This window comes from Watersipora subatra, chromosome 8 (assembly GCF_963576615.1).
Source record: "Watersipora subatra chromosome 8, tzWatSuba1.1, whole genome shotgun sequence".
NCBI lineage: Eukaryota > Metazoa > Bryozoa > Gymnolaemata > Cheilostomatida > Watersiporidae > Watersipora > Watersipora subatra.
The window spans coordinates 55,419,702-55,441,317 of NC_088715.1; the positions used below are offsets into that span (position 1 = coordinate 55,419,702).

General features: G+C 32.7%; 1 protein-coding gene and 1 non-coding gene across 2 annotated transcripts; one reads left to right on the forward strand and one right to left on the reverse strand.

The window, feature by feature from the left end:
• Window positions 1-3,414: 3,414 nt before the first annotated feature.
• LOC137402752 (apelin receptor-like) lies at window positions 3,415-4,260 on the forward strand. The gene has a single exon (XM_068089257.1). The coding sequence runs from the start codon at window positions 3,415-3,417 to the stop codon at window positions 4,258-4,260; it is 846 nt and encodes a 281-aa protein (XP_067945358.1).
• An 8,024-nt stretch (window positions 4,261-12,284) lies between these two features.
• Trnas-gcu (transfer RNA serine (anticodon GCU)) lies at window positions 12,285-12,366 on the reverse strand. Its single transcript has one exon. It is a non-coding gene; the product is annotated as a tRNA-Ser (tRNA).
• Window positions 12,367-21,616: the final 9,250 nt, after the last annotated feature.

The window sequence follows — 21,616 nt, forward strand, 5'->3', positions numbered from 1 at the left end:
TGTACTGCACTGTAAAGTACTGTACAGTACTGTATATTAAACAGCCTAGATTGTTTCGCATACATCTATGTCCAGACCAGAATATTGTACAGTACTCATATAAAGTATACATGAGAGAGACAAATATAGTTATATCTGAAATTGGTTGCATTATCATATTAAAAACAGTAACAATAACAAATGAAAATTGTAATTTAACAATCTAGCAGAAAACGTATGCACCGCCCGCATCATTTTTCGCAAAAACCACCTATTATTCAGTTTTGATTCTTTGGATGAACACAGGTAGTAAAATCTGAAGAAGCAGGGCTAGGCTGCACATTTATTTTTGGTAATATGAAGCTAACATGGGAGACTTCAATAGACGGTGGTGCTGATAAACTTTGTGTCAAAGCAACATTTCTGAAAGCACTACACCTACATGTAGTTGTATAACTGAATGTCTTTTGATGACTGAAAAAATCAAAAGAAAGCGATTTCTAAATAAATATTGAAACAAAAAAGAGGTCATGGCTGCTTGATAGTGCTGCCACTTAGTGGTTCATTAATTACTTGTTATTTTACTAGCATAAAAATTGAAGTCAATGGCTTCAAAGTTGCCGATATCACAAACCTGTTCAGCTTTACATCAGCAAAACCTTCAAGACATAACATTTTTTCATATCATACGGAGTGAAAACAATAAAATACTAGTCCCACAGCAACTGCCGGTAAGGAAAATATGTATCGAGAAACCTGTGAGAGTCAATCACCAACGCTGAAATGATACCCATTGCGCAGGCTGTCGTGGATGCTCGATGAACTCTGAGGAAAGTTTGAAAACTCCAAAATTTCTTAAAGTCTTCCAATTATCTTGACATTGCTTTTGGTTTGTGATGCGCATTATCAACAAGTATCAACGAGAAGATAACTCTGACATACGGTGAAAAAGCGTAAATCGGCCTTTAGGATGCAGAATTTTAAGCAAACTAATAGAATAACTGTTATGGATTCTAAATGCCATGAGTTCAAACTTCAACTTAAAGATGAACCTACAACAAAGTTTTGGTACATTTTATCAAAAAGTGTTAGAAAAATTTTTCAGAAAATCTTCACAACACTTGCGATCATTCTTTAGGTTTGAGGTTATCCAATTGTCACAATGTTTTAATATTAAAATAGTTAAAATGCTCAGATCAAGCAAAGGTGTGATTATGATGTCTTGAGTCGCAAAGAGACTGACAGAATAAAGATGCATGACCCTGCAACTTGATCAGAAATTGCCTATATCAAGGAGGGACATTATTTTGCATTTATTTTTTTAGCATTTCAATCGAGATCAAGTTTTGTCGATTTTAATCTAAAAATATTCTAGTAGTCAGATTACCTTACACATTAAAAACAGTCTCAAATGATAAAAAAATAGCGATACTTTCTGATAAAATCTACTAGAATTTGTGTAAGTTTATCTTTAACATGTTTAAAAACCATGAATAAGCCGACTTCACTAAAAAGCAATAAATACCTTTAGAGTAATTATAACGTAGTTTTTTGTGGTGAACCTCATTAAGTCACACTTATTTGGTGAGATAGCTTAAATGGATTTACAAAAATTAGCTATTAAAAGATAAAAATATTTTAAAGATAAATTTGTATTTTAAAAATTTGTCAATCTATAGGTTTTCAGAGTAATTGTTATATAGTGGCGTAATATACATAAAGCTTACAAAGTTTATGAGGTTCACTATAAATCTAAAAAATACAGCAATTAACAAAGTGATCAGATGCAAGGGAATAATATGATTTAACCAGTTTTTGGTTTTCTGTAGTTTTAATAAAAAAACAGCTAGATACTAATCATGAACAAACAAAAATCTGGTGTTGTACAAAGTACCGATAATTTTATATTCAAAAATAATTTTAATGAATAAGACTATTATTGTTTAAGACCGGAAACAAAAAGTCGACAAAGAGGAAAAAATTTATTCCTGTTTTTAATTTTATAAAGCTTATACACCTTTTTTGACATTTTGGCACATTTGCGCAAATAAATGTACATGTACAAATGTGGTGAAACAACAAGTGAAGTAAACAATGTGATGAAATTAGTTTCATGTAATGCAAATTATGCTATTTTGCCAATAATAACATACTGGAAAAAAGTATTTTAACTGCCTCTCGCATGCACTTGTGGTTTTCCTTTAAAATCTTAAATTGTTAAAACACTTGAATAGTTAATATAATTTATGCAGACTAAACTCAATTTTTAAATGAGCTAGAAAATCAACTTATTTTGACATAAAGTGCAATTCTATCTAAATAAATCTTACTTTGTCATTGTCAGTCTGTTTGTCTTTTTGTCTGTCAATTATTCTGCGTAACTGCTACACATTTACAGTTTTTTTAATTTCATTCAAACTTCACATGCATATGCTTGGTGCCATTCGCCTGGCATTTATAGAAGCACGAGGCTGATTGTGTGCAATTTATTATGCCTCTACACCTTAGAGGCATAATAGGCCGCTAAAATATTTTATTTAAATACTTCACCTGGTTTCTGAGAGCTTTCAAATGTCCGTCTGCAGGTTATCTAATTGAAAATTAAAAAAATTCAAGGCATCAAAGGGCTTATGGCATACTGTAAATAAATTACATGTATAGGAATTGTTGGATTAATTTGCATTTTTAAGCTAAAATTTTGTTTTTAAATCTTTTAATTTGCTCAGGAATACATGCTTTTCTACATCATCAAGCTAAACTGTTTAAGGAAAGTCTATCAAGATTATCAAATGATGCAACCTTCTGATGAATTACAAGGTCCTGTGGTCAAACTTACTGAGAAAAACTTGTTGAACATTCAAATAATTGTTGAAAGTCTGAGAGTTGAGGGACCCTTGCTGACTAATCAAATGGTCAAATAATTAACCTGCAGTAATCCCTTAAGTCCAACTTTGTTACTTTTTTTATTAGCTAGCCTGATGATAATAATATTAATAACAAATATATTTGCTATATCTCTAGGGTCTAGCAAATATATTTGCTATATCTCTAGGGTCTAGCAAAGTAATTTAAAACTTATAATATGCAAAGTATGCGCATACGCTGATTGTGTGCATGTAAATGTATTTTAGATTCAAAAAATCAATGCTCTACCACAGATGTTTAACAACTAGATACCGTATACCTCTTAGTATTTACATCTGTGCTGCCAATATGGAGTTTTACCACCATGGCAATTCTACGAATCTACGACTTCCTTTGTGTGACTTCAACGCAACTGGAACTTGTTTCGATACCACATTCGCCTCACTTATCATGACTATCGACATATTTTCGGTTTGTTTGAATTTTGTTCACATTATAATCCTGTACAAATCTCCAGAAGTTCGTTCAAAGAATCATTTTTCTTTGTTAATTAATTTATATATAACGGACATGGCAATTGGAACTGTTTACGCGATTGCTGTTAGCTGTCAGTTTCACGATTGGCTGTATCGCTCTAAATCTTCATCCGTTGTCGGACTTGGAGTGTTTATCCTCATTGAAGGGACTATTGCAACAAGAGATTTGATGCTGACATACTTCAATATCGAGCGATATTTTGCGGTCTGCCGACCAATTTTGTATCAAAGGTTGGATTGGATGAAAAGAGGGTGGATTGTTGCTGCTGTACTTTGGATATGCGGAATTCTTGCCATTCTACCAAAGGCTCTTGTTTTGCATCCCTACCTTTGCTTGGACAACACAAGAGCAGTCTTTTATACAACCTCTCCTAGTTTAGTGTACTTTAGCGCTCTTGCAGTTGTATTTCCAGTTGTTCTGTTTATCACGATTGCTACCCTGATCATTCTCATTCAAAAGAAGCTAAGAGGATTAAGTCGGAGACGTGGGTCAGCTATCGGAGAAGAAATGAAAAGGTCATCTAAATACATCGCTTGTACCAGCCTACTCTTTTATGTGACTTTTACTCCTGGACTCATATTTCTTGGTGTCTCATCACTTGAGTTTCCAATATTGTACAAGTATATCATGGTGTTTGTGGCAGCGTTGTGTGAAAGCTCTTACGGAATATTAAATGTGTTTCTTTATGTTTATCAACATCCCGCATATCTGCAGCAAGTCAAATCATTACTTTGTAACGAGACTCTTTTGCCCCCGCGCAATTCATCTTCAACAAACAAGACCAGCGGTATTTCATCAAATCCTTGTTCATCAACTGCTACCTCTAAGGAAACTGTATTTGACAACTTATCCATTAACCTTTCGGCAGCAGAAAAATGACTCTTGTTGAAATGTTATTGAGCACTTGATTTGGTTAAACAGTCTTTGAAAATATTTTGCTTTATATGTTCTGTTTTGTTGTAGTAGCAATATTTTATGCTATACTATTTTATACATTTAACATTTTCAGTGTAAAAAACTTTGACTGCGAGCAAACATGCTATCAGTAAACTGGAGTTGTTTGCAATACTACATGTAGATGTACAGCAGACAACTCCAATTTAAATCATTGTCATCTCTCATCGCTCAAACTCTTTCAATTTCATAATGGGCCAATAGACAATCTAGTATTACAGTTAGCTATTCTACAGCTTATCATAGTAAATAAATGCAGATTGGTGCATGGATATATTTTTAAAAATGGCCAGTATGTGAACAGACAAAGTAAATGTAACAATTTTTTGTAAATAAACAAAAAATTGTCACAGTAGTAGAGCAATGCCAAATTCGCAATTAATTAGCCAAGTTGAAAGTTCTGTAATTTGTGGTATATATTTATTAAAGCAAAGTTTTAAATACTACTCTTTACTTATGATTGGCTATTACAAATTAGTAATTATTAATTAGTAATTACACATAAAGAAATTTTTTATAATTTGCTTTACTTATAAGCTCCCATCAGCCATAAATAATATGTTGTAATGATTGGTCTCAAGACTTGCGGTATAAACACGAGCAATTGTAGGTGAGTACCATTTTACTTGCAATCAAATGTCTATGGATATGGGTTACAATATTTTAAACAACACAGTACAACCTCAATACAAGAAATTGTCTCTTCCTCACACAGTCAGTCAAGGCAACTAAGAATGTCTATTGCTGTGTTCAATAGAGCAGAATGTCAATATAGAAGAGATTTCTAGCTTTTGTTAGACCAGACTCACTTGCTCGACAAAATGATATGGTATCCAGCAAGGAGGAACAAGGCAAAACACGCTAGCATGGCCATCATGTTGTAGTGGCTGGCCTATAGATAGGTTTTTAAGCTCGTCATTTAAATGCTGCTTGGTTCTTAGGCTAGATATTATGCCGCGCTTTTACAGATATAGTTTTGGTTTCGTAAGGGTGTCCAGCGCACCCTCCCTGTTTGTATATCGAGGGTTTAGTTACTATCGGCCACACCCATGCAGATTACATGTAGTACAAGTAGCAGGTTTCTATAGCCTGATCTAACCTAGAACAGGATATTTAGAACTGACAGAGTATAACGCAAGGACATTTATAATAGCACCTTTTTGTGTTTCAGTTAACAAAGGGATGATTCTAGTTAAGCAAGCTTTCCTCTGAAAAAAAAACATTAGCTAGCACAGATAGTAACAATGTGTTACTGAAATTTTAAAACTCATTCTAATTTAGATTTATAAAAACAATCTTAAACAGTGGTACACAACTAAAACAATCAACTTTCAAAAGACGTGAGGTATTACAAATCTACTAGTTGCTTCTATTTTTGACGAGACAAAACATCGCAGAGTTTATCAATAAGAGACAGAGAAGAGCCAGGAAAGACGCTTATTTATGTGATAATGAGAGAAAATGTGAGCGTTGTATTTAAAGTAACCAACATTAATTGAACATTATATTTGACAAACAACAGTGTTGCCTTTAGCAGATTAAAAGTACATTATCTAACCACCTGTTTTCAGCTACTATCAGATATGCATAACCTATTTATATTGCTCTATATAACAGAACAAAGAAGTTATATACATAGAATTACTAAATGTGCCACCCGGCATTGCCCGTGTAATAGAAGAGTCTTTGGACAGAAAATTGATTTGTATTTAACATATAACAACATTTGCCATTATAACTTTCAAAGTACATATCATGAGAGAAGTGTGTCGTGTAGTTGAAATAAATTGAGAGAAAAATAAAAACAACTGTAAAGGTTTTAAAACTTTGTCAAACAACTGTGCCTTTCAAGCTAGTAACCTGGCATATTGTCAATGGAAAACTCCACTAAACTAGTTAATAAGGTTAGGCTTCTGATGACGGTAAGCCATGACTTTGAGTCTGTATTGTTTTCCTGCTCAGCTGTTCTAATAATAGCTATAGCCGGATTTCCAATAGACGGACTTTGATAAATATATACATGTTTATAGATAATGATGATACAATGATTATTGGTTTTGTCGAATTATCACTAAGTTATTTAGTAAGTAGAACAATGGGCTAGTTTAAACTGTATTCATGATTTGTACTGAAGTTCTGGCTGCCAACATAGCAGATTGAGAGTTGGAAGTATAGTAGGTGTTCTTATAATGTTGTAGGAGCGTCTGCTATACATACATGTATATTCTTATTGAGAGTTTGCTTAAAGCCTGAATAATGGCTGAGTATTTATTGATTATGGTTTCAGCACGCCATCAAATTTTGGCCATGGTCATTTGTGTCATCATTTTATCCTAGGAGAACTTTTTCAAATTGGCTTCAATGTAAACTTTTTTTAAGATTATAATATTCTAACAATTTATTTCTTTTTTTAAATGGTTCTTTTAAAAAAGGGTTGTTATGTTTTTAATACCGCTGTTGAGTTTTGGCAGTAATTGTATTGCTATATAACTTAAAGAGCTTTTAGGCCACATGCAGTCAATTATGATGTGGGAGACAACTGCATTATTATCCAGCATTATTTTATCACTCATATTCTTTCAACTTTATTATGGGCCAATAGACAATATGATTTTACAGTTAGTCATTGTACATATTTTTTAATTAAATAAATGCAGATTGGTGCAAAGATATATTTAAAGAATGACCAGTATGTACACAGACAATGCAAATACAGCAAATTTATGTTAAAGTTAAGAATTTTGTAACTGATGGTATAGACTGATTGAAGCAGAATCTTAACAACATTTATTCTACAAGTTTGGTAGCCAAGGCTTTGCTAACAGCAAACAAAAGTTCTGCTAGACAAAAACTACAGCATAAGTTGATTTTTTTGCTTCATTAAAAGTGGCACAATTTTCTACAAACTAATTTTAGCTTTTCACTAGTGCTTGCATTGTTCTATAAATTTGTTCAAACTATGTAGTGATGAAAAGCTAGTTTCATCTTATCAATTTCACTCACAGTAATCCAAAAACAAAAGATGGAATATTAAATTGAATTTGCTTGATCTAGCAGCTGGCAACATCATTTTTAATTCCTTCTTTATCTATGTGCAGATAACTCCTCATTCAGTTTTTATTCCATCTGTGTGCAAACAACTCCACTTTTAATTCCTGACATGTAAGTTTTTCGATTTTTTTGCTATTTAAAAAGCACCTTTTAAGTTTAGTATGTTCAATTGTGTTGTATATGACGGCCAAAAAATTCTCATTTAATAAACTTTATCTGAAAATTTCTTTTTAAGATTAGCGTTACAAAATGTGTAATTGGAGATCACATACACATGTACAAATGCATAGTCATTATTAACAAAAGATTTTGTAGAAGTCTTCATATCATTACCAAAAAGACATTAGAAAATATTGTATAAAGAAGTATAGAAATTCATAATAGTTATCTAATACAACTAACCTCAGGAAAAAACATCAAAATTTTATATACATTATGTATTACATTTTTTTACATTATATATATTGTAATTTTTATATATTAGGAATTAGTAACAAAAAAAGTATATTAACCTTAGTAACTTGAAGTATATAGTAAATATTATATTAAATACTAAAATGCACAATAAATATAATATTGCTCATTGTACTCACCCAAGATTAAACCTTAACAAAATACGAAAAATGCTGAGCTGAGATAGAGAGAATCGGATTTCTTTAGGCGCTTTGGGAGAGATTTCGGCAAATAGCATGTTGAAAGCTATGTAACTTCGATGTATGCAACACACCGAGTGACAAATTTGAATTTTGAGAAGCATTTTTGTTGATGTTGTATAGTGAGGAAAATGCCTTAAGGAAGGGCCAAAAAACTTTGTGTTCCAAATCGTAAGTAGGCAAAAACATAAAACAGGGGTATCGTAATTTGGGTGTCCACTGTATGTCTGTATGTATATGCATGCCTAGAAAAACTAAATACTTTTATTCTTAGAAACAAACACAGTCATATCAACTTGTTTTTTTTATTATCTTATTAAAAACGTACCAATCAAGTTTAGTTTCAATAGAAGTGTATATAATATGGTCAAAGTCATTACAACTAAAAGTTTGTACCTACATACAATGTTGACGATAGTGGTAAATTTTATAGGGGAATAGAGATTATTTCATCCTGGTTACCACTTGTATGACAATGAATAATTTAGTAAGATGATTATAATATGAAAATTATAAAATACAGTAAGACATTTTCTTTTGAAAGACAAAACCAAAATTTTCGAATGCAGCTTTGGAAAAAATATTACTTTCACTTGCGATAGATTTTTCTATATACAGAGAGGCCAAAAAGCAGTTTGTATCGTGACCCACTGATTTCATTTTTTTGAAAAGCAAAACAAAAATAAATGTGAAAGACAGCAAAAATAAGGAGATTTCAACTGTCCTGCCCGTGTTTATTTGAAATTTTCTGCGTATGGTTTGCATTTAGCCTGTACATGTATATGTATGCGTATGTGCATTTGTTCATTTTTGTACATTCTCTCTTGGCTGTCAGCTATTTCTCACCTCCTTTTAATGTCATATCATTTAAAGTTATCAATATATCTCACAGAGCATATAGGGCACTTTCAGTTTTTATCAACTCAATTCTGTGTCTTCTGTATGTTGACAGACTGCTTTTCATTTTGTATTGATATAAGCAAGTATCTCTATTCATGTTCATAAAGCATTTATTCTTTGCAAAACAAAACCAAAACAATGATACAACATCCACACCCTCTGACCACCATCCACCAACTCTGTGCAATCTTTGCTTAGCCTCATCTAGACGGCCAAAGCCAAAGGTAAACAAGCAAACACACCGTTTATAGGCTTAATTCATTATTTTTCTGTTTTTTCTGCAGGTATCAGCTACTCAATCATTCCTCTAAGTACACTAGTTTGAGTCTTTACACAGCCGTGTATTCCTAGCAGCATAGAGTAATTCAGCTAATTCGTTTAAACACATCTATTATTTTAATAGCTTTGGTGCATATTATATAGATATATAGTTTTAACTAATCCAAGCATGAACGCTACAACTTATGATCGTAAAACTTGTCTTGTGTTATTTTTTTCCATTGTTCATGTTTTGAATCCTACTAAAAGTTTTCACACATGTCTTTTATATCTGCAAAACCAACTTAGACTTGACATTTCAGGTACATTTTTTAACAATTTTTTGCTGTAAAAGTCTAAGCATACATTGACAGTGATGCAGGGCAGTTGCTAATGGCTATAACAGTGTAGCCAATTATGTAAAAGTACAATGGCTATTGAGTTGCCACGACTTGACGAAATAGCTAGAGGTTGTTACTTCGGTGTCAACTCTTCAAGTCGAGCTTCAAAAAATATTATTGTTTCATATGCGTGTTAAGTAACAACTAACAACAAGGAATAATGACTACTGCATATAAAAATGCTCTGCCAAGTGGAACAGGAAGTGTAAAAAGTTTGTTCGTCAACTGGTATAACAGAGAGTGTACAAAAGGAGTCGTGAAAGCTAAGCAAACCACGCAACTCATGCGAAGTCAGAGACTATTTCCTGTTTTGCAATGAAGGGCTGTTTAACCTTTGATTGGTTACCCAGCCTATGCATCTGACTTAGTCATATACAAAGAATAGCAAAAGATTATGACTTCTTGGTAACCAGGTATGTACGTGTAAATACAGTGGTACCTTGATTTTCAAATATAATTCGCTCCAAGAACTTTGTTCGAAAACCAAATTGATTGAATTCCAAATCAACTTTTTCAAAAAATAATATCAAATGATTTTCTCAGACATAACAAAATTTTTGTATTTTTGAAAAAATTAATAATTAATGAATTAAAACATAAGATAAACTACTCACAGCAAATTAGAACAATATAGATGGGGAGGCATTTCGTTTTCAAACTTTGCCAATATCTCAAAGATTTTCAACTCAATGTTGGTTTTCATGGTTTTATTTTTTAGTTTCTCATCATGACTAACTTTGTTGGAGCCAATGACTAATAAAAATCTATCAAAAAATGTGAAACAAAAATTTTGCAAGCCTTCAAAAAGCTTGCACAAAGCGTAAATCAATTATTTTTGCAATCTGACTCACACTAATGCTGCCTGATTACCACGAACTTGTCAATTAGAATTCCAAATTATTTGATCAAATTATTTCACTTCAGCAAATCTTAGTGCTGAAGCAAAATATTCAAGCGCTTTTCATTCGAGCTCCAAATTGTTTGAGTTCAGAATCGTTTGAGAACCAAGGTTCTACTGCACACAAATTTTGTCGTGTGAGTTCAGCAGTGGAAGGATTCATGACAAATATTTATTCCTGCAGTGAGGAACTTTAGTTTTTCGTAATGAGTGAGTAACAAACTTTAATTTAAAAACAGATTTAAAAAAATTAAATTTGGATCTAAAAACTATTCTGTACTTAACAATTTTACTAATGATTAATCAGAAGACGAACAATTGAAATCATGTATTTTATTAGCAAACCAAGTTCTTGCGTGCATGCTTTACTGTGTGGCTATATACGCATAGGCGAAGCATGCTAGTCTAGATTGCCTGATCTGCAACCAACAAGTTGGGGTTCACTTTTCAAAAAGCCACTAATGGTGACAAGAATAACATTCAACCTTAAATTGCTTTCTGTAACTGGGCATGTATTTAGTCATGCAGGTCCCTTTTCTACTAGACTCAGACATATCTAGCCTAAATAACAGAGGCATTGTTTGTACTACAATGCTCTTAAAAAGACGCACAACCTCTGTTTGCAGAAGGTTTAACTGACATAATACTCGATCTAATACTCACACACATAACATGCATTGTAGACACTGCTTGTATATTCTGCTGTAGCAATTAATGTAGCAAGAATTTTAGATTTTGATACAAAGTTAGCAAAATGGCTTTGAAGGAGTTGGTTTTCAAGATTTTATTGTATTAAAAGTATCAGATAAAATTACAGATTATGGGTCGAGTAATATTTTTATGTAAGATCACCAAAAATTCATGGGGTTTTATTAAGATTTTCAAGCCTTGAAAATGGACAGCAAAATTGGCGACTTTTTAGAAATATTGATCAGAATCAGTTTTTATGTGATATGGTTATATTAAAATAAATACAGAAAATGCATTAAAATTTTTTAAATGTTTGATTTCCAAGAATAGCTAAAGTTTACGGAAATCTTTTTAGACTTTGTTTTTTTCAAAAGGAAGACTTTTGTTGCTAGTGCACTGTGCATGATGATACGCACAAGACAATTTCTGCAATTGTATTGAAGTTTATATAATATTTTATTTATAACTATATAATTATAATTTATCTTATTTATTATATTATATAAATATTATCACCGCTTAAAAATTAATTCGGGACATATAAATGCCGTGTAGACTTTTTCTGTATTTGTGCAATCTGCTTTGATCTTGCATTATAATCATCTGCTAAGCTGGGTAACCATAGCGACATAGCATTGTGACTAGAACGGAAAAATGTGTAAGAATGGTAACAAATAGGAATGCCGTTGCCTCATGTTACCACATTGAATAATCGTAAAAGTTAACATTGACATTCATACGTCAAAGTGCCAACAAATTTTGCCTACAAATTGACCTCCTGTTACAGATCACACTTTGCTTTGGGAGTTTTTTTGCCGATAAAACATTTTTTTGGAATTTTTACAGCAAAATCTTTGTTGAAAAGTAATATACATGTATAATGACTATATTGTTATAAATAGATTTATCTTTGAAATGCTGCCAGTTAACCTTTAAAACACAAATGCTTAGGATGCCTGCCAAAAATAGGGAAACAAAGATTCCTTCTAGCTAGCTACAAGTACATTTTTTGCTGAGACATCAGCAATTGCACAAAATATGTTAGCAAAAAAGTTCCCAACTGGTTAAATAATGTTAGATATAATATAAAAACAGAGGCAACAAGGATGGGATTTGAACCCATGCTCCCAGAGGGAAATGGATTAGCAGTTCATCACCTTAACCACTCGGCCACCTTGTCCACTAATCAATAGAAAATTTTTTGATACAACATTTTTGTGAGTTAAGGGTGGCTGTGTGATGGCTGCCCTTTCAATATTTTAATGAGTCATCTCTGCAATACCAGTTACTGTATTGTTTTTTGTACTTTAACTTTCGGTTACTACAACCTTTAATTGAATATTCCGACTCCTTCGCAATACTCTTAGATTACAAACTTTTAAAACACGTCTGTTCGACTCACATAGTAATTCTTAACTTTGGTCTTTTCAATTTTTTTGGCATGTAATAAAAACATTATTCTGTTGATATTACCATTGCCATTAGAAAGCTATACATACATACATACATACGTACGTAAGTACGTACGTATGTATGTACGTACATACGTACGTACATACATACATACATACATACATACATACATACATACATACATACATACATACATACATACATACAAATCAAAGGTATTCATTGACAAGCTTCTGAATCTTGCAAAGTATTCAGTATCAACATTCAGAAATAATATTTCTGAATGTCAGACATATTATGTCTGACAGTTTTATAACCTTAGTGTTACAAATAAATTACATTGTTGAATATATTTATTGTAGCTTTATAACCTTAATGTAATGAATGATGTATGAATATTATGTTATAAATTATATTGTTAAATATATGGCCTACAGTTCTATAACAATCGTGTGATGGATAATGTATGTAGACTGCCATAAAACCTCTAAGTGAATGCTATCTCTATTTGAATGTCACTTCTATTTGACAGCCACTATGTGAGAAACGTTAAAAAATAGAGCGCCACTCTTTAACTGAATGCCACCTCCCTTTGACTGCCACTTTGACAATCTTTGATCCTTATAAACCCATAATATCAAGTGATCAGTGGAAAAGTGTCCATAAAATCATATTAATAATGAGTCCTTTACAACAATAACCATTAATTCTTTTGTTCAATTCCAAAGCTTCTCCCTATGTTTTGTTGAAATTTTTAAAGCAACACCATAGAAATAATCTATAACAGTCTTAGGCTAAAAGTAGTTTCTTGTTTAACACCATACATTGGCCATAACATTGTAATTTAGCAATGTAAATTGCTAAATTACATTGCTGTGAGACAATTACATTGTGAGACAATTACATTGTCTCACAGTTTTATAATCTTAGTGTGATAGAAGTTGTGTGTATACTAATTTATCTACGTATATAAAATCAAGTGTTTTTCGTATGTCTAGTTAGTGATTGATTAAAATATACACACTTGCAGCGCTTGCTAGCACATTTGCAGTACCATGCACCTGCAGAGATCATGATGTGCACAAATATTCCAGGGCATGGCAATGTGGCTGATTGGCCTAATAGTAATGCGCTTGGTTTAATATCAATGCATCTGAATGTTCAAGTCAAATTCTGATGAAGTGCAACCTTTTTTCACTGCTCTCAGCTGGCTTCACATGAACAAGGTTGTTATTATAGCAAATAGTTAAATATTAGCCTAACCTACTGTTTGTAATAAGTTAAGTTGTGTATTTAGTTTAAATCAGTTTGTTTGCTGAAACAAAATCTTTATGTTAGGATAGATACGCTGGTCATTTCATTTAAGGTCGGAATGCAATATTTGTTTGAAGAAGTGTAAGCATGAGCGAAAATTTCATGAATGCTTGGAAAAGGTTCTTCAGTATGCAGAGTGGTTTCTAAATATTGTCAACATTATTTACAAAAAGATTCATTCCGTTACAACAACTAATACGTTCAATTGTTAAAATCGTAGAAATATAAATGCAATGCGCATATTGATCTTTCTTTTGAATTTTTCATAAAACAAAAACTTTTTTGTATAGCAACTGACACAATTCGCTCTTGTTTGAAATATATTTTATTTAAGCAACCTTTTCGATCTATCGGTAGTTAAATTTTAGACGGGAAACTATAGCTATTAGAGAAAAGATACAGTTCTTTTAGAATTTGGATTTATGCTAAAATCTAGTTTGGTACTTGGTTTTTGGGCCTATCAGTTCCTCATTCTCACACTTAGCCTGCATTTCTTAACACTTCTACAGCATGCTGTCAATATTTCATGCAATAGCAATAGTTCTTGCAAGTCAATATAGAGGAATAAGTGAGCTATTTGATTATTTCTCAGTGTTAGACCAGGTAAAGATTTAGAGTTTAACTTTTGGTATTTTTGAGTAAAGTTAAGCCTGTTTTATATTAAGTTTTCATCAGTTTACAGCTTTGTTGACTTTTGAAATATTTACACATCTCCGTGTTTTTATCACGGTGGAAAGACATGGAAGCTTTGATTATTCTCAACAGTCAGTGTGGGTTCAGCAACAGACTAACAATGGTTTTCAGCTCTAATCTACATCAAAAGAATAAAACGATATGCAAAGACATATTTCAGATTAAAGTGAAGTTTCATGCTCTATAATAATTTTTGCAATTATCTAACTTTCTATTAATGAGCTACTATGGTTTCAAATGCATTTTAGTACTTTTCTTCCACAAGTTTTTTGTCAATGGCGTTTTTGGGAGAGTCATAGTGACCAAAAACTGCATTGGAAATGACAATTTTTTTTCTCAATGTAAAGCGAACTGTACTTTGTTACTATATTAAATAGCAATTCATTCAGTTAAAACTGTCTCACATTAAAATCGCAAGCATTCCTGAGTTAGTCATCTATATATGTAAATCTCAAAGTTTGTGTGTACGTGTGTGTGTACTTCGGTTGGTCCAGCTACAGCTATAAAAAATTAAAAATGAAATATACATTTCATGCTGAATTTTATCTCAGAACCTCCTATTCACCAGACAAATGTCTTACCAATTAAGCTACTCAAGATTGATGGATTCTTTGGAAGGAATATGTCGCTATGTGGGTAAAAATACACATACCGCTTTGCGTATGGCACAACGTCATGTTATGTTTGCTCTCACAGATCTTATTAGTAACTTTAGCAATAGATTATTAGCTTACTCAAATTAACCATTGACAATGTGCCAGGCTAATGGCAAGTGGCAAGCAACCACATTATCTTTCACTGTTTATTAGCTGATTTTTAAAACCCACACTCGTGCGCGATTTTTAAATTAGCGGAATGGGATGCACGATATCAATCTTTCCAAAACTAGTGATTTACTACTCAAAACAGAACTTGTTAAAGTAGACTAGATTTTGGGGTAATGGCCACTTATTAAATCACACTTTGCACACTTCTCGCACTAACTCAGCCAGGATGCCTGATCAGAATTTTCTTTTTGTTTTTGCTTATTGATGCCCTCTATATCAAAAAACTGCAATAAGATTTACTACATTCTATACAGTTATTACTACAGAGGTCATATGAACGGCAGTTGTTCTCAGTAAAGAACTATAGGAGGTCTAGGAAGAGGCCGGCACTAGTGCGGTAAGAATCTGTACAATTGCTAGGTTCAGCTACCTAATGAATAAAATAGTAAAATTGATATAAAGGTAATTACCGTAAAACCTTTAAATGAAGCCCGTGGCGCTTTGTTTTTCAACTGTTCTTCTGCAGCCGCGGTCAATTGAAGGCGGTGTTCAAATGAAGGTTAGAGTTTTATGTTTAGAGTTGCATTGAAAAACCGAGAAATATCTCTACCAGTTGATATCTATTGCTCGCAACTGGGCGGTGATGATATTACAGCCTGTGTCCTGCTTCGCAATTGGTTAGAGCTTGCAATTTTTATTTCATTCTAAATTTGAAAATGTATTTTTATTTTATAGATATAATTATTTAACAATGTTGCATAAAAGCTCATTGCACTCATCGATATGGTTGCTACAGGTTGCAGTCAAACTAGCTTTTTATGTGCAATAGAAGGGGGAGTTACGAGCGTCGATCAATTGTAAGATCAGATTCCGCAATGTTGCTATTAAATAATATGCTATAAATCTGCAAATTTATAAGTCTTCTGACTTCAAATCTTTTTCTGCACTGCTGAACTAGTCAATATTAGCATTTAAACAACTTTTGGCAGAGCAAAATTTACTCGTTGCATTTTTTTGCTCGCTAAATGTAACCTTTGGCCCAAAACTTGTAAACTATGTTTATATAAGTGGACTTCGAAGTATCAAGACCGCGTTAAACAAGAGGCTATTATTAGCCTGAGACAGTTATTAATTATGTTCATGGTGTTGCTTTAAAAAACCAAAATCTTTGCAGCTGGACAACGGGAGAATTGTTTATTATTAATGCAAACTATTCATTGTTAATATGATTTTCTGGACACTTTTTTACTGATCAGTTGATATCATGGGTTCATAAAGATTAAAGATCGTCAAAGTGGAGGTCAAATAGTAGTGGCGTTTAAATACAAGGTGGCGCTTTATTTTTCAACCTCTCTCATAGTAGCAGTCAAATAGAGATTTTACAGTATCTCGTTATCGTCTTATCATCAATTCATTGATTGCAGTAGTAGTTAAAAGAAATCCAAGTAGTGGTGTGATGAAATGCACTAAATTATTTTAGTTATGCTGGGCAGAGTTTAGTAGCGTATTATCAATTTAAAGCTATCTGCAGTAAGCGTTTTTGTGACATCGAATAGTAGTCTCAGTGCAAATGCCTGACCACACATTTAGCAAAACGAAATGGCGTCGTATCAGTTCGGAATTTACCGTTTCTATGGTTAAAGTAGAACAAACTCCGAAGCCATTTGAAGTATGGGAAACCCAGTGATTATGTTAAACAAACTAAAATTGGTTAGCATCTGTTTAGTGATCAGTTGCTCTAGGATACCATAACTAGTCTAACCAACTAACCAAACAAGCGTGTAGAGATGCAGGCCATCACCAGATCAATTGAGGTCAGCACATCACTATGACTCAGTTGTTAACTTCTGCTAACCAATCATGTCAAGAAATTAGTTTCCTTTATGATTTTCCAACCCACAATGCTATTCAGCTTCTGTTAATATTATTTTGCATGAAATTGAAAAACTATGCATTTGAGAAAATATAAGTATTCATGACATAGTAAGTAGCGAGGTTTCTTACAACACATTCGTAGTTGTCGGGCAACATACAACTATTGAAAACAAGTTGTAAAGTAATTAAAAGGGTTCACACAAGTCCTGTTTTTTGAAAAGATGTTTTGTAAATGCAGCTAAAGTCAAAATAGAACTTTCAACCTGCAAGCTTAGAAACCTGTCTATTTTTTCCTTATATAGTTTATTGATCTCTCTCCTTTAAAGCTTTGTCTTGCTAATTGAGTCTTGGTGCCCTTGCAGCTTATGTGTAGTTGACACTTCGTATTGAACTGGAGCTTGTCTGAGATCTGCTTTTCATGAAACCTTTGGGAAGTGATTTTGCTCATATACTCAGTTTCATTGATTAGGTTTGGACTGTCTAAAGTTTTTTTCTGCCTCTCAGTGTAACTATTGAGATGTGGTTTTGCTATGACCTTCTTAAATAAGGAATGAGAGTCAGGAAAATGACTGAATGTAAAAATAATTTCCTACAAAATTATATTATTATATTTATAATAACTGTGAGACACTAAACCTTAGCAGTCTGAATAATATTTTAGAGATTACTTTTTACAATTGACAAATTAAATTTTAAATATTTACGTTTGAGTTCATACTTTTTATATGCTTTATGAAATCATGAAATTATAGGATTAGTAAAGCCAGAGCATATTTTTAATCATGGGATCTCATGACAAGTTATAAATAGTGCCCTATAGTCTGGTGGCCACAGGGCATTTTGTGTCGTTTTTTTGCCAAGGTGGCACAACAATGGGGTATAACGAATCTTAGATTTAATGGATAGAATAAAGCATCTCATAACTTTTTTCTTACACCTACAAAAATTATTCTTGTCAAGCAGTGATTATTTGCCATTAAAAGATGGGTAGAAATACATAAATGAGATTTTCCTTGCGCCACGCGCAATTAGCCAAATCAGCCAATCAGCTAGGTAAACATAAATCTATGCATTTGTTTAATACGGGGCGTATTTGCCTTCACCGATAACATTTGTGTTTTTAGTCTGTTTCAGCTGTTCCCTGTTAGAAACCACCGTCCACGCTGGTTAGTAGTAGCAAATTAGTATCTTCTATTTAAATTGATTACCACAGCTAGCTATTATCGGTTACATAATTCATTATAATCAAGTTTTACATGCTAAGAAGTCAACAAAGCTTTACTAATGGAAAAAACAATAATTTAAAGTTTTTATGAGATGTAGAGCACCATCTACAAACAGTCAGATCGCAACTCGCAGTGTTAGTCGTATGTAAATGCCACACTGAATGCTTGAGGAAGATTGCTAGTTAGTCGAAATAACTAAGAGCTTCTCAAGTTGCAAAGAATCTCAAACCCCTGAAAAAAACTAAGGTGAGATGATAGCAAACTCATTTACTTAATATTTATGATTAATTAATCAAAGATTAAATGCATTGCTTTATTGAAAATCTTGCGTTTCCTTCACTGTTTACTGTAGTCAGTTGGATCAATGAGTGATAGGTGTTGATTATTATAATGAATCAAACTCTCAAGTCAAACTTCTCAGTCCAGATTTTACATACCGGGTATTGGTTACAAACTATACAATAAACTACTCTCTGCCGTAGGTATTGTTGCTGTGTCTTTAGACACTCAGTGTTTCATACACTCAATAGCTTAATTGAATTTGTGTAATTTTTAGGCTAAGATGGTAGCACTACATAACATTATAAGCTACTTATATTATTGGGATTCATAATTAGAATACCTAGATTGGGTATTTTTTTAATAAACCAGTAATACTGTACTATTTGTAATATAGCATGCCTCTGCTGATTTTTATTAAGACTTAGCTCGCCTATTTACAAAATTGGAGACTGTATTGCTCTTTGAAACGTCAAACCAATACCAACACAAAGTGTAGTACCTTCATGCAACTGTATGATTGTTATTTAACTGATGGTTTGGTTAGTTCTAAGTTACTATATTGTGTCATGCAGAACTTATCAGTACTGTATTATTGTGTTATTACACTATATTATAGTGTATTGTATTATAATTATAGCTGTATTATGTTGTATTGAACTGATTTGAATTGTGTTATAGAATTGATATGTTGCATTATGTTGTGTGATATTATGTATATTAATACATATTTTGTTGTAGTTTAATCAATTGTCCCACGACCACACGAGCGGAGCGGAAGTGTGGGAGTTTTATGATAAATGCATGCGCACACAACTTACGAAAATTATTCATCAACAATGAGACGAACCCTCGTCAAGAAATTTCATCAAAAATTTCATCAAAAATTTCATCAAAAAACACTTCCGCTCCGCTCGTGTGGTCGTGGGATTATGTTGTGTGATATTATGTATATTAATACATATTTTGTTGTATTTTAATCAATTGTCCCACGACCACACGAGCGGAGCGGAAGTGTGGGAGTTTTATGATAAATGCATGCGCACACAACTTACGAAAATTATTCATCAACAATGAGACGAACCCTCGTCAAGAAATTTCATCAAAAAATTTAAGCATCGGAATTTAAAGTCGTTAAAGTATAATAACGATACAAAACACATTTAAACCTATTTAAATATGTTACCAAGTCTTTGTAAACCAACGATAATATCTTAAAACTTACCCATCTGATCGGATTATACACAAATAGACAGATTAATTTGAACGAAAATTGCCACAAAAAGCTTGAAAAGCTCGGTTTAACAAAAGTTAAGACCGAAAATTGAAACGCCAATAAAGCCGTGCTACCGATTGTAGAACTATTTAGCAGTGCGCATTTCACGATAAAACTGTGCTCATTTCATCAGTCTATGGCATTTTTCACTTGTAATCGAATTTATTCGAAGGTTTCTGTAATAAACGTAGACCGTTTGAGGCGTAGACCGATTTACAGGTACGAAATTGTGGTACACAGTTTATCAGCCTGTGTTTTTTGTCCAATCACCGAAGGTTTCATTATTTGAAACGTTAACCGAAATTCTTTACAACTTATGTACAAGCTAGGGCCGAACTACAACGCCCCTTCATGACGAGAACATTTTTTATTTTCCTACAGTTTTATACGCGTGAATACTCTTATTCGCTTTCTGTTAAAGATCGCTTATCAAAACCATTCTACATTCAACGCAACCAACTTTCAAACTATGTATAGTACACAGTAGCTTGCCATTTTACTTCTAATTTTGCATTTCAGAGTTATAATAAACATATTTCTTTATTGTTGTTGAATTACATACATTACAGTAAATTAGGCCTACAGCTTTATAACACTTTAATAACAGCTTTTATTTTGCTGCAGTTTGCAGAAATCTTCGAGACGCGTGAACGCTCATAGGTTTTCTATTATTGCTGTATTACTATAGTAACAATATTGGTTATTTTAATAATATCAGTGCATTTTACTTATAATATTGGCCAACATTGCATTTCTCCTATTGCAAGGGAGAGATATAAACGTGAAATATTTTCCTTTCATTGTTGTTGTTTGTCATGACCAAACACTTTTTAAATAAATTTTCTAAAAACCTATATATATACCACTTCTCGATATTGTTACCTATTACGTTTTGAAATGTAATCAAAATTGTGTATTGTTTTTCTATTATTACTATATTAATAAAATTGATTATTCTAAGAATATCAGTGCATTTTACTTCTAATATTGGCCAATATTGCATTTCTCCTATTGCAAGGGGAAAATATAAACATATTTTCCATTCATTATTGCTTATTGTTGTATATAATAACACCCACACCCAGTACATTACAGCTACCATTGCAGTTATCCTATTGCACTGCAGAGCCATTTGATTGCTAATATTGCATTTCTCAACCATCAGTACCCTTTATTTTTTTGCCAGTATCTCTGGCCATCTCTTTGGTCGTGGGCTGTATGACAGTGGAATCTCTAGTATTATATTGTATTGTTATAGCGCTCACATATCAATTATTACCTTACAGAAGTTTGCGATGTAGGAGTTAACTAAGTATTGTTGTGGTTAAAGCTAAAGGGGGTACAGCTATTACTTTTATGTAGGGCTATGCACATTGCGTACACGTTCAAATCAGTCTTGTAGCTCTTCCTATTTTCAAGTTTTAAATTTATTGCTACATGCTTTGATAGATCGTTTTTCGGGTAGGTTATGATCGATAAATATTGCACCATAAATGTATGTCAGCTCTTATATGTCTATATGATCATTTTGTATTTTGAACTCATTGTCTGTAATGGATGCGATTCTTTACATTGTAGTCGGCCGCC

Bases quoted from the DNA above. Each gene is read 5' to 3' on its own strand.
- LOC137402752 (XM_068089257.1), top strand. From the start codon at position 3,415: ATGGCAATTGGAACTGTTTACGCGATTGCTGTTAGCTGTCAGTTTCAC.